The 13,340-nt window shown below is 41.1% G+C and overlaps 2 protein-coding genes across 2 annotated transcripts; one reads left to right on the top strand and one right to left on the bottom strand.

The window, feature by feature from the left end:
* Window positions 1–616: 616 nt before the first annotated feature.
* On the top strand, window positions 617–4,549 carry GFM1 (G elongation factor, mitochondrial 1; the record flags this gene model as incomplete). Its single annotated transcript, XM_010011662.1, has 5 exons — window positions 617–779; window positions 1,864–2,008; window positions 2,493–2,653; window positions 3,512–3,565; window positions 4,359–4,549. Coding segments are annotated over 5 exons (655 nt in total), but the record flags the coding sequence as incomplete, so codon positions are not given.
* Window positions 4,550–8,209: 3,660 nt separating this feature from the next.
* Window positions 8,210–11,056, bottom strand: RARRES1 (retinoic acid receptor responder (tazarotene induced) 1; the record flags this gene model as incomplete). The annotated part of the gene is made up of 5 exons (XM_010011661.1): window positions 8,210–8,368; window positions 8,462–8,524; window positions 9,097–9,233; window positions 9,887–10,061; window positions 10,994–11,056. Coding segments are annotated over 5 exons (597 nt in total), but the record flags the coding sequence as incomplete, so codon positions are not given.
* Window positions 11,057–13,340: the final 2,284 nt, after the last annotated feature.

The raw sequence follows: 13,340 nt of genomic DNA, 5'->3' as shown, positions 1-13,340 counted from the left end.
CGTTGCCCGGGCCTCGCCTCTCCCCTCCGGCCCGGGGCGCCACGGGGACCATCCCTGACACACGGGGATTGTCTCGGCACCCAGGCACCGAGTGCTTCCGGGCGGACGGGTGTCACCCCAGCCGGTGGGAGCACGGACAGGTGTTCTGGAGAGGCCTCACATCCCTCCAGGTTCGCTTAAAAATCCTTTACCAGGTCGTGTTCACAAGTTTTTTCCCTGATAGTCCCCTTGTTCAGCATCTGTGCATAACATCAAAGTACTTTGTGGGTGGAAACTGTAGGTATGTGCAGAAACAGCAATAAGAATCTTGTTATTCAAGTCAACAAAAAGCACACACGTAAGTGTAAGCAGGCTTTACTAGCGTTGCTTTCTGAGGCTGTATTTTGTGAGGTTTAACTCATAACAACCTCTCAGCTTCGCGCTTGCAAGATGGAGAGTTGCAGTGCTCCCTCTTGGGCTTTAAATATCCTCAAGCTGTTTCATACGCTGTTATACGGTGTTTAGCCATTTTGTTTACACAGAACCAAACAGAATAAAGCAAAATGAAGAATGAGAATTTTTTTTTTTCTGTAGAAAGCTGCAGTTCGTGTAATGAGTAACATGGTTTTGTTCTTAGGTTTGAATATACACACAAGAAACAGACTGGTGGAGCAGGCCAGTATGGCAAAGTTATAGGTGTGCTTGAGCCCCTGGATCCAGAGGACTACACAAAAGTAGAATTTGAAGACAGAACCATTGGCACAAATATTCCAAAACAATTCGTGCCTGCTGTTGAAAAGGTACAAAATGTTTTGTGTGTGTATATAATATAAGGAATACTGATTCTTGATGTTTTCCTGCTATACAGTCCACATTTACTGTGACTGCCTCGCCCCAGGCAAGGCAGCTTTTCCCATTACTTAGTGGAAGCAAAATCACATTTGTGTGGTTTTCCTTCATATCTGACATTCTTAGGTTTTCCACTTAATTTAGAAATTGCTGCTGGTTTTCTTTGGTGGTGTGTGCTTGCTCTACTTTCATATCAGTACCTCCATACAGAAGGTAGGCTTTCCTGTCTCACAAACAAGCCTCCTGATGAATCTGCTTTTTAACAGCCCTCTTCTGCTTTTGATTGTGGCCACACGATTCTCATCTCTAACCCCAAATTACGTAACTTTTTTTGTGACTTCTCTGAGGCCAACTATGTAGTAAACTGCAATTAAGCTGTATTTCCTGCATGAATTACGAAATATTCTTTTTCTCTCTTCTGCAGCTTTCCTCTGTGTCTGTTTCTCTGAAACTAATTTACCATGTCGTACTTTACCATGATGCTTGAATTCTTATAATAATGGATTCACCTAAAATAATTCCTTCATTACTACATGATGCAACACTTAAAGATTTTTGCCAAATCCTGGAAAAAGCCTGCAGTCTTAAAAGAATCTTGTTCTTTAGTTAAGTGGTTAGAGTAGTTCTTTCCACAAAGAGCATTCTTTTGGGTTTTGACCGTACAATCCCTTAACAAAGCAAAGTTCTGAGTACATTTCTTTTTCTTGTCCTTAGCTTGTTACGTGATTTCTGTTTTTTAAAAAGAGCAATATTGAACTGAGGTGCCAAAGAACGACAGTACAAAGTTTTCAAATGCTTGTGAATGGGAAGTTTTCCCAGCTGTTTTTTCTCCTATTATTTTACCAAGCAAGAAGGTCCATTGGGTAGATGCAGGATTGCTGTTACACATTGTGAAAGGGTTTGGTGGGGTTTTTTTTTGTTACTATTGCTTTGGTTTTTAAGTTTAATGTCTTTTGCAGGCTATTGTTAATGCTGCTCTTTTTTTAGGCTTTGTTTTGGTCTACAAACTGCTAACTTTGAGATGTTTTTTGACAGGGATTCCGAGAAGCATGTGAAAAAGGTCTAGTGTCAGGCCACAGGATCTCTGGAGTGCGGTTTGTCCTAGAAGATGGTGCACATCACATGGTGGACTCCAATGAAATCTCTTTCATCAGAGCAGGAGAAGGAGCCCTGAAGCAAGGTATACATCCGGTCATTTGAATGTGTGACCCTGCTCGCTTCCTGATTGTTGGAGCTGAATCTAATGTACTCATTTCTCTAGGTTCATTGGTTGCTTGGTGTATCCATACGTACTCTCAAAATTCAATCAGTTTTATAGAGCAGAATACGTGCAAGAGTTTATAGAAATTTTAAGGGAGGCACAATAGTTCTTTTAGTTATTTGGAGAAATCCTGTTCATAGTACAGAAATACCAACAGCTTAATTTTTAGACAGGTACAAAAAGAACATTTTATCAAACTGTGTGCCTTCTGACATTGCAGTCTCAGGAATAAAAAGCAGGGGAGCTGGAATTCCACATAGTTGATTATTGTTTTCCCCTGCTGATGTGAGAAGGACTTAGCATTAACTGTAAAACACCTCTTTGGTATGCACAGGGGTACCTTGAATTATATCAGGCTTGTTCTTTGATGTTTGATTATTTAATTATTTTTTTTCCACTCCAGCTATGGAAAATGCCACTGTGCGTGTACTCGAACCTGTTATGGCAGTGGAGGTGATGGCACCCACGGAATTCCAAGGAGCAGTGATAGCTGGAATTAATCGCCGCCATGGTGTGATCACAGGACAAGATGGCACAGAGGGTTACTTTACTGTTTATGCTGAGGTTTGTGTTGTTCTCTGGTTCCTGACCTTTTCTTTTCTTGTGCTGCCTTTCAACTCCCTTTACTGTTTTACTTACTGTCTAATGTACGTAAACTCGTAGCTGTGTTTTTCAGTGGATGAACATGACGTTAGTTTTTCAGTTCATAAGCATAACACTAATTTTAAACTCATGACAGTGTACCGTGCAGTAATAGTAAACCTATTGTAGATTTGTCTTGCTCCAGAGAAGCCAACTTTCTGACCTCAAGTCAGATAGTGTCAGAGAAAGAAACAGCACGCTGGTTGCTCAAGGTGGACAGGATGCACTACCTGAAGCAAATCTGGGTAGCAATACAGGCACGCAGAGGTCAGGGGAAGATCTTTACAGTTAATGTAATAATTGCAGATAAATGTAAATTACAATTACTTGTCTTCAATGTTCCTTCCCCTCCTCCCCCCTCAAAACGTGTGTTCTCATGTTAGGCGGCGGTGGTCGGGTAAATCATCATTTGCCTTAGCTAAGGGCAGACTACACACTGCATCACTTCTGCTTCATAAATTGTAGTTAAAGCTGCAGTCTTGAATAATTTCAAATGTAATCTCCTGCTGGGTGTCAAAGATTACTGAGTCTGGGGTATTCGAGTATCTGGGGCATTCAAACTCTGGTGGAATTTTGGGGGTTTCCTGTCGGAAAAACATTGTGAATACAAATTAGTTGAAATAAGAGGTATTTTACAAAAACAGATAATTAGATCACTACTGTTTAAAAAGAGCCCCAGATTTTACTGACTCTGTAATCGTAATTGAGATTAATTGGATGATAACCAAAGTTGATGGAAAAACATCTTGTTTTTACAAGAAGAGTGTTCTTGGATTTTAGGTGCCACTGAATGATATGTTCGGATATGCCTCTGAGTTGAGGTCTTGCACAGAGGTACGTACTCGCTTGACTTTTTGCTAAAACATGTTTATTTCTGTAAATCAAGTATGCTGATTTGCGTCATCTTACACAGTGTATGCAGCCATAAAAGCAATAAAAATCAAGTGCAGAATCAGAAAATAAGCTTAGAGCTTTTGCTGTTACGTTAACTGTAGCTTTTAATTAGCATAGCTATCATTAGCCGTGTCATTTCTGGCCAGAAAATTCTTTCCTACTTTAAGGCTAGAATTGATTCAGAGTTGTAAGCGATACAAAGTGGTAGGTATCAGTAAAGGTATTAAATTCACAGGCTGGAAAAGTTTAGGCATATGCTTTAAGTTACAGGTATCTGCAGGTAGAAGAGATTTTTGGCAGCACTGCCAAAAAGTTAAGGTGTCCTTTTTTTGTAATCTATATGCCTGTAGTTACACATTCTTTGAATGCATTTGAATTGGGTGAGTCTGTCTGTGACATAAAATCTGCTGTTACACATCTGGTGACACAAAAGTGTCGGTTTTCTGCGGGCACTCAAATGGGTTGGTATGAATACCACAGTCACTTTCAGGTTTGAAGCAGAATTGTCACACTGATGTGGTAGGAACCACAGGTGATCTTAAAGTCTTGTTCACAGGAACAACATCCAGATACTGTATGGGTTTGTATCTATCTCATGTATGTGCCTCAGTACATGATGTATGCTTCATCATACACAATTATTGCATGAATTTCACAGATGAGGATGTGGCCTGCTAAATAGGATTACACTGTTTGTGTCCTTATCTTGACTGTTCTTTTTCCAACTCTACAGGGAAAGGGTGAATATACAATGGAATACTGTAAATACCAACCGTGTTCGCCCAGCACTCAAGAAGAAGTAATTAACAAATACCTTGAAGCAACAGGGCGACTTCCTGCAAAGAAGGGCAAAGTAAAAAACTGACTCTTTTCCTCTCATGTACATTGGATGTTTTTTCACAATCTTCTCCCAAAGCTCCTTTGCCCAAGCAATGGTAGCAGTCAAGGCTGGCTGGATAAGTGCAGGCTGCAGCAGGACTTGGACTTGTCATTTCATTGTAATATCCTTCCTTTGTGGTGTTCTCAGAAGCCACCAGGAGATTGCAACAGAATTGTTCAGATGTAAATGCTACTCATTAACAAAATATATAAATGTTCAAACACGGATGATAATTTGTCTTAATCCATTTGTATTAAAATAATTTTAATTTTTTACTTGATACATCATTATTTTGTAATTAGGGCAGTTCCTCTTTCTCTGGTTTTGAAAGTTTAAAAATTTTTATTCAGGAGACCTGGCTAACTCTGACCTGCTTGGCAGGCATGGGGGGATGAGCCACCACCCCATGCTCAGCGTTTTCTCACACGTCCTCCAAGCACAGATCCTGTGGCACTTCCAGCATCCCTTGCTGAGAATGAATGTCACTTTTCCCTCCACATCCTTCAGAAACCATGCCAGAAGCCTCCGAAGCCTGTGCAGCTTGCTTGTCACCAAATCAGCCTGTCCACTGACAGTAGAGGGCATTTGAAGAGGGTTGAGGAGAATGTATGTAGAAGTTAACTCTTTCTGACACTATGAGTGACATGGATTTATTATACGGCCATGCTTTCTTGTCAGAAAACTAAACCAGTTTCCTTTTCCCAGAATCTTCCAATCAAAAGGACATGTTACTGCCGACACTTAGCTTGGGAATCACTTGAATGGTTCTTGGTCACTCATAGAAGAGAGCTGAGACAGGGGTACTATAGTTAGGTGAGAAAGAGTAGTTATCATCTTTTTTTTTTTTTTTTTGTTAATTACTACCAGAGGATCCACACTGGGGTTTCTTTGCGTGGTCTCTCTTCCTGTCCCACTCTGCCTAACAGTATTTTAGCAGACTTCCAGTAAACAGAGAATGAATTTCCAGTTCAAAACCAGCCACATTCCTGGCACAGGATTGGGGCTGATGGTTACCAGACACAGACAGAACTGTAGCAGCTGGGCATCTTCTCGGCTTCTGCTGGCAGACAGTGAAAATTACTTACTTTAACCTCAAAAAAAGTGAGAGATTGGTCAGGGGCGGTTAAATGCTGCTTAAACACAGACAAAATGTGTATGAGTATGATACTGCTTTGGGCCAAATCCTTCTTGATTCCCTTGCACTCACTGCTTTGGTTTTGTGAGAATGCTCAGCTGGGACTTACTTCACAAAAAGCCCTGCAGTTTCTCATGATATTTGGAGATTTGCTTAAGCAAATACAGCATATTTACCGAAAGTCAGAGATGGCTTATAAAAGCAGAATAAATGCAAGGAAGAAATGGAATAGTTATTATTTTATTTATATATATGTCTTTTATGTTGTGCTTGGTTGAAGCCAATTGTGCAGTGAATTCCTCGCTTGTGGGTGCAGCCAGGGGAGCGCTGGGTCTCTGCAGACCTGGCACAGCATAGGGACAGCTGAGGCACAATGAGGTCAGCCCAACTCAAGCACCGGCAAGAGAATCTGTAGGTGAGGGAAGCCTGACAGGTAACAGGGGGCACTGGAGGTAGGGTGGAGGGCGAGAGCCTTGGAACACCCTGGATTTTGTTTGAGCATGATGGGGTTTTTGTTTAATCGATTTGAGGTAGTGCTCACATTATGTGTGACTTAAGTGAACTCTCCCTAGCAGCAAAGAGGGAAGAGAGTGATTCCTCTTCTCTTGTCTCTGCCTCTTCCAAACAGGCTCTGTGTAGGTTTTGTAGCGTCAAGAATTCACTGTGAACCCGCCTGGGCCTTATCTCAGACCGCGTCTGCATTGATGTAACTAAGAATTTTGCTGTATGATTTTAGGTTCTGACCCACTAACTGAAATCTTGGCCCTAAGGAAGCTGGTGGAAGTTTTGCCTTTGAGTTCCAACAGGTTTGCTACTTCTCCAAAACTTACAGTGCAGCTTATCATCCAACATGAGTTTGTGTTGCTTATTAGTAGTCAGTTACGCCAATCTGGCAAGTTGAAAGTGCCCAATCCTTTCTTTGGCGTCTGGAGAGCCTCACAAGGTAAGGGAACTGAACTTGTGGTTAGGTGTATGCTAAAGTAGAGCCCCAAAGTGCAAAATCTGTGCTATTCTTTTAATTAAAAAAAAAAAAATTTCATCACCAATTTCTTTAAGAAATGTTGCCATTACAAGCTCTGAGTTCATGCTTTGGATGTTGAGGAATGCTTTACCAACACAAAAGAAAACACCAGGAGTATGTGAAATGTTGCTTCATGGAATTTATTGTAATGCCTGTTACGTGCTGATATAAAAAGCTTCAGTCAGTAGAAGTACATTGGATTGTAATACACTTGTGTAAAAAATGCCTGAATTTGGGGGGGTTAACAGATCACCTGGCCTACAGAGTTAAAGCTGTCATGTTAAGTATCTTAATAATGGTTTCCAATTACAGATCAATGATAGCACAATCTAGCACAAATTATAAAGAACAAAATCGTCTCAGAAGCAGAGGCCATGTTTCCTGAAGGAAAGGGTACTTACTGATAATAAGTTAATTTAACCTGGGAGTAATCTTGCTTATAGGGGAAGGAAAAGCAAACTGGAGACAGTTTGGCACTATTTGAGCAAATGGAGGGAAGGCAGCAACAGCTCTGCTGGAAGCCAAGTGGAGATTTGGGCATGACAAGATAAAACCACATCCTTGCCAGAGGACTTTGCTGTGTTTGGGATATGCACAAGATGTGGCGGTGTTAATCCACAAGCTGTTTGATGGAGTGTTCTGTACCCCAAACCCCAGTATGGAAATGCATTCATACTGAGCTGTCCTGTTTGCAGTTCTCTTTTTGTTCAGGGCAATAGAAAGAACTGCAAACAGACAGTGCCAGTGCCCTTGGTTTCTGCCTGAGCAGCACTGCTGTGCAGGGCTCCGGGAAGGGGACAAGCACAGGCAGACCCCAAAATGTGTTTTCTTTATATCAGTATTTTCTGAGTTGCCTTCACAAAGAAGAGATAAAAAACTCTGTCAGCTGATGCTGCAGGGCACAGCGGTGCCTCAGCGGGACTAGGCTGTGCAGACGGCGGTTACCAGGGCCTCATGGGGAGACATGTCGCTGACTGTGCTCGTCCAAGTCCTTCTAGAGGCTGGACAGCAGGAGGACATGGACAGCTCGGGTCAGAGAGCAGTGTCAGAAGGAAACCCAACCTCCACGCTGCAGAACAGTACTGGGTTTATTGGAGATGTAAGTTGAAAATCAGCACGGATCTAGCACCTTCCTTCTCCCCCCCTCCAAAAAACCAAAAAAAAAATATCAGTAGACAAATATTTCTGAGCAACAGATTAATACATTTCTCAAGTTTTTTATCCCAATATATTAACTTTGTTTACAAGCTATGTTACTCAAAGCTACAGTAAGTCAGTGACGTAAAATCAACTTGTGTATACATGTGTATACATGTGTATACATGTATATACATATACAACTCTGTATACACGTAGTAGCAAAGTTTCTTATGTAGAACTCTACGAGTGTTGCATTAAGAAACTATGGGAATTAATTCTGTAACAAGACAGCTAGCGAAAGTACTCAAATTCACGGTTCAACTTGTATAGAAAAATTACTGCAGCTCCACGTCTATTAGCACAGGGATTTTCTCATTTAATACAGGTATGTAAAACTGACAATTGCTTTTAAAAATTGGGTCCCTTTTCATGTAGAACCCCAGCAGCTGATCCAGATTCCATTCCAGATCCGTCTTCCAGCCCCTGGTTTTCGGAAGCACAGAAGTATTTTACTTTCAGAGGATGACCAGGAAGCCAAGTGAGGCGCATGTGACATGAAATAATTTCCTGGAGAAGAGAATTAAAAATACACATCTTTTACAATTTTGATGCTGTCCCTCTGTTAATGAAAGGAGGTAGTGTACACCTGCACTTTCTTACCTGTGTTGGAATTTCATGGAGCAGGATGGTGTAGTCAAACTCGGTAAAATCATCTTTCCTTATCTGGGCATGTTTCAAAAAGAAAAAGATTATCAAGGACACAAGTTATACTGTTGAAGTTTAGAGGCCACTCAGATTTACTTGGCTGTATTTAGCTTGCTTACGGAGCAAGGTGAACAGTGCTCAAGATGGCTGTGGTCAATGAGGCAGGTTTTGTGTGGGGAGAGACAGGGAATTAGGAGCATGTCCTGCTTATAGAAATGTTGAAGGCACTAACTGTGGTGTGGCTCTGCAGTCTGACTGTTCTCTCACCTGCAACTGGGCTGACTCAGGTCCTAATTAATTGACTAACCCTCAAATAACTTTCAGAATCCTTCCCGCTTTTTAATTTCTCCTTCAGAGAGATTCTCATTCTAAATAGTTCAGATCTAATTCTAAGTAACTAGGGATTAAAAACTGAATGCTGTCTTTTGACCAGAGGTGATGGAGGTGGAAACAAAGCTTTGGGAACTCCTGTTCATTACGCTGAGGTGTAAGATACATTCCCTGAGAATGCAGTCTGGGCGCTGGCTGATGCTGCCTTTCAGCCTGGATAGGCTTCGCTTTACCCACTTCACTTACTCCACTTCACTTACCCATTGCTTCACAGACTTCACTTGTGCCATGAAGTAGCCCATGTCTTCTGTTGACTTTTCCCACATTATGTAGCTGCTGCCAGCAACAGCTAAAGCCCACACTGGCTCCAGGGCAGGTTCAATATTGCCATGGCTGTCTGCAAGGGAGAGAGAAATATAAAGTGGTTGATTCTGCCTCAGGAAAATTATAAACCTGGAGCACTTCTACCTGGTGTAGCACTGCTCCTGGAAGTGACTTTTGCTTTCGATATGTTAGTCTTGGACAGGGAGGAAAGTGATGTTGAGCCTGCAGTCAGAGTATGAAAGTGTGACAGAACTGAAATCACCAAGAGACTCTGCTCACTGCATCCCCACGGGGAGGGGAGAAGCCCAGTATCCACGGCAGTGGAAGTCCTTACCTAGTGACGAGGAAAAGAGGGGCCGGGGTGCTCTGTTTCCAGGATGGAAAAATTGTGTTGTCATCCCTTGTGAATTCCCCCCACAGCTGGGGAAGGCGTGTGGGTTAAGGCAGTTGTTACTACTCAAGGACATTTTGCATTTACTTGAATATAAAACTGCACAGGCTTTGCTTTTAAATCCAAAACACTTTCACAACAGGTGTTGGGTTTTTTTTCTCCCCAAGAATTGCTGGCAAGGTGGAATTGTTCTGATAGTTAGCTCTATGGTATTAGGGTGCTACTGCAAATACATGTGTCTCCTTTTGAAAATGTGTGTACCTTTGCTCTGTTCTTAAAAGTGCCCAGCTCTTTAAGGTAAAATGAAATACAGTCAATTATTTGGAGGAATATACCTGGAATATTGTTTCCAGTTATTGGTTTTGTTTGGTGCCTGATTTTTTGGTAAAGCCTGTTGTCCTCTTCCTGGATTTGCTTCTGGTCTTTGCTCTGCATGCACTTGATACTGACAACAGGTGGAGACTTTGTCTTCGGATACAACACTGTAGCAAGGCAGTTCCCAGCATTTTCCTGGAAAGATAGAATTTAAACCCATTATCTTTAATCAAGGTTTTATTTACCAGCAACACATTCTTAAAAAGGCTCTTGGTACATCATGTGAAGTATACGTATGGAATACGTATATGTCTTTGTGAGATACTTTGTACAAAGTTGTACAGGGTCAAGAAAGTCTTCAGAAAGATATATATATATATTTTATATTTTTTTCCCCCCAGAAAAGTAAATAGGTTAAAACCACAAGGCTAAAGTGATTTAACAGAACTGTTTAATCAAACTGTGGCAGAAATGCACTAAGTCATCTTGGAAATATGTTTGAGTTCTCAAAAAATAACCTCAGTTGATAACAGGGACTCTTGTGTACTTTAGCCTTGAAACAAAAATAATGCTTCATAGTAACTTCTGAAAAGAATTAAAATTTCATAAAATGTGTGTGCAATGGAAAAGCAGATGCTTACAGTAAAGTTGATAATGATAACTGTCTGACAGAATGAACGGAGGGGGGGTTCTAATGAAAAAAACACACAACTTGTTAACTCTTTATTCTCATTTTGGTGTGCAGACACAGCAGGAGCTACAGCTGGATGATGAGGACCATACTGACATACTGAGTTTGGGCCATTGCAGGGCTTCACTCAGGTGCTTGGATGTGACTGATGTGACTTGAAACATGACAGTCTCTTCAGGCACTGAGCAAAGTGGGTAACTATGGTGCTGTGACCACTTGAACCCAGGCAGAGGCTGAGGGCTGATGAGATGAAATACTCGAGTGATCCCAAGAGCAAGCCATACCCGATGTTGGACAGGCACGTAGAACCATAAAGGTAAGTCTTTCCATTGTGAAAGACCCATTTATGACAGCATTTAAATGTAACCTGTTACAAAGATACTGAAGTTCATATAACACGTGCTATCAGAAGAAACACGGAGGACCATAAACTCACCCCACTTTTGTAGTCTTCAGTAGTGAACTGCAGGTAGTACTTGTGACCAGAGTCTGGGATGCTCTGGAAGAGAGAAGGATTCAGCAATTGGCATAACTATAGCCTTATGTACTGTAACTTGCCGTAAGCACTGAAGAGGAGAAAAAAGGCCCTCATGGAAACTGGTCAGATGAGATGTGCTGAGACAGTCCTAGCAGCAAACACCAAAGGATCTCAACACTACTGTTAAATAGCTCTTACATTAAGGGATGGTTTAAAGCCTTTCCTCACAGAGATACACAAGAAGAGAAATGCAGCTTTAAGTCCTTCATGGGACAGATTGATACTGGGTAACTTTAAAAATAATAAAACTACACTTCAGCCTCCAAGGAGATTGGTTTTTTTGCACAGGCCATCAGAGTGCCCTTGAATAAATATAAATAAATGAATCAAATCTCGCTGACTGCTTCACAGCTGAACAGGAATTACACAGGCTAATTTAACCTTAAGGATGCTAACCTTTCTAGTTATTTTTTTCTACGGTGACTGGAAAGAGACTGATTTCGCTACACAGCATGGCAGAGCAGGATTCTGATCTGCTCTTTTTGCCCTGGAAATACCAGTGACTAACTTGCTCAATCAACTATCCAAGATTGTGCTTGTGGAGGAAGAAATAAAAGAATACTCCTTGCTTATGGAAAGCAGCCAGTAGCACCTCTTATAGCATAAAGCACCAGAAAAGCCTTAAAAGTGTACGCCTTCAAAATAGGTAATTTTCTCGATTATGGGATTTTTTGTTTGTGTATTTGGGTGTTTTTTTGCTGTTGCTGACAGAAATGCTTCCATTAACAAATTGTATTTTTGGTGTGGGGTATGAGACTGTCCTGGCCCCAAGCATGCTGAGACAGAAACTAGCTTTTAATGTTGACTATGAAAAATATTAATTATGCTAAAATAGGATCAATATCTCATTCCGTAATGAAAGAGCAGGACCAGTAAAAAGTATTTTTACTGTTCTATACTTCATTAGTCAGTCTCTTGTTTTCTTACCAACTTTTATATTAACTTCTGAAATTCCTGTATTTTTGAGTGGGGAGTCTGAGTAACAAATAGTGTGGAAAAGTTTCTATTTATTCAACTACCTCCTTGTAAAATAACATTATATGTTATCTAACAGTTTGGTACATTTCCAAGCCTTTCCTTCGATTAAATCAGCTAGAAGTAAATGAAAGTAAGTAAGTCTTTTTGTGTGCTATCCTATGATTTCTTAGACAAGCTTTCTGATACACAAGGTCACTTCTGCGTCTGTAAGTTTACTCCTTTTGTATATATTGCCTGGCTTAATAAGAGGCCTTCTCCCTTGTCATAAAGCTCTTCTTGCTTCTGTTTGCTGCTGGTGGGGGATATATCTTTACACAGGCTTTTCTTTGTGCAGCGCATGAGACAATGTAGAAAATGCATCTTACTGGAGCAGCAAGCTGCCTTCTCAAGCATATGCTTAAGACAAATGACTAATCCAGCAACAGCGCCGATTTGTTAGTCTTATTTAGTTTTTAAATACAATACTCCTCAGATAAACAGGAAGGGAATTCTAGCTGTTTGCATAATTTAGAAGCTTAGAACACAAAGCAAATGCATGTGGTTTATTTATCTAAACTTGGGCCTTTGTGTTCCCATCACACTTTTCTATGCCATTAATAGCATAATGATAGCAAAGTTTCATTCCCAGGGCAAGGCCATCAGCCCAGCACTCGCCTTTAGTACACACATGAAGTTACGTGCTGCAGGTAAGAGGAAAAAGTGGTCCAGTTGCTCTACCCTACTTCTGTAAAAACCCTCTTGAACTTTATGATGAGGCAAATCTGGAGCTGGACCCTGATCACACTGTGAAGGGAATGGAGGAAACGGACAGAGGATGAGTTCAGACTTCTATCTCTTTCTTCTCTGCCTCCCCGTTCTCCCCTTTTCCTACTCGTTTTGTGTATCAGCTAAAATGTTGTCCTTGAAATGACAGAGAACGTGACATGAGGAGACATAGCAAAACAGTACAGGCTAGCTTTCTGAAGTGCAGGCTGACAAAAGAATCAGGAATTTGTGGGGCTGAAAGAGGGGTATAATTTCTCACTAATCACTACAGTTAAGTCCTAAGTTTCTGCTTATTGTAAAGGTACCCAAGAGCTGTGTTACTGCTGTTGTTTCTAACATTCATTACATCAAGCATGGGTGTTTTTTAAGCACAGTGACCTAGGTTTACTCCTTTTCTTGTCACCAGTACTGCAGATGAGAGAACCTGAAATATGTGGACTACAGTGCCTCCAAAGCAGGAGGAGAAACTTAGTTCCAATTTAATTGATGATAAAGGATGGGA

The sequence above is a fragment of the Nestor notabilis genome, unplaced genomic scaffold, assembly GCF_000696875.1.
Source record: "Nestor notabilis isolate BGI_N333 unplaced genomic scaffold, ASM69687v1 scaffold16803, whole genome shotgun sequence".
Taxonomy (NCBI): domain Eukaryota; kingdom Metazoa; phylum Chordata; class Aves; order Psittaciformes; family Psittacidae; genus Nestor; species Nestor notabilis.
Note: the sequence above shows the minus strand (reverse complement) of the source record. Positions and strands in the feature narration are given on the sequence as shown.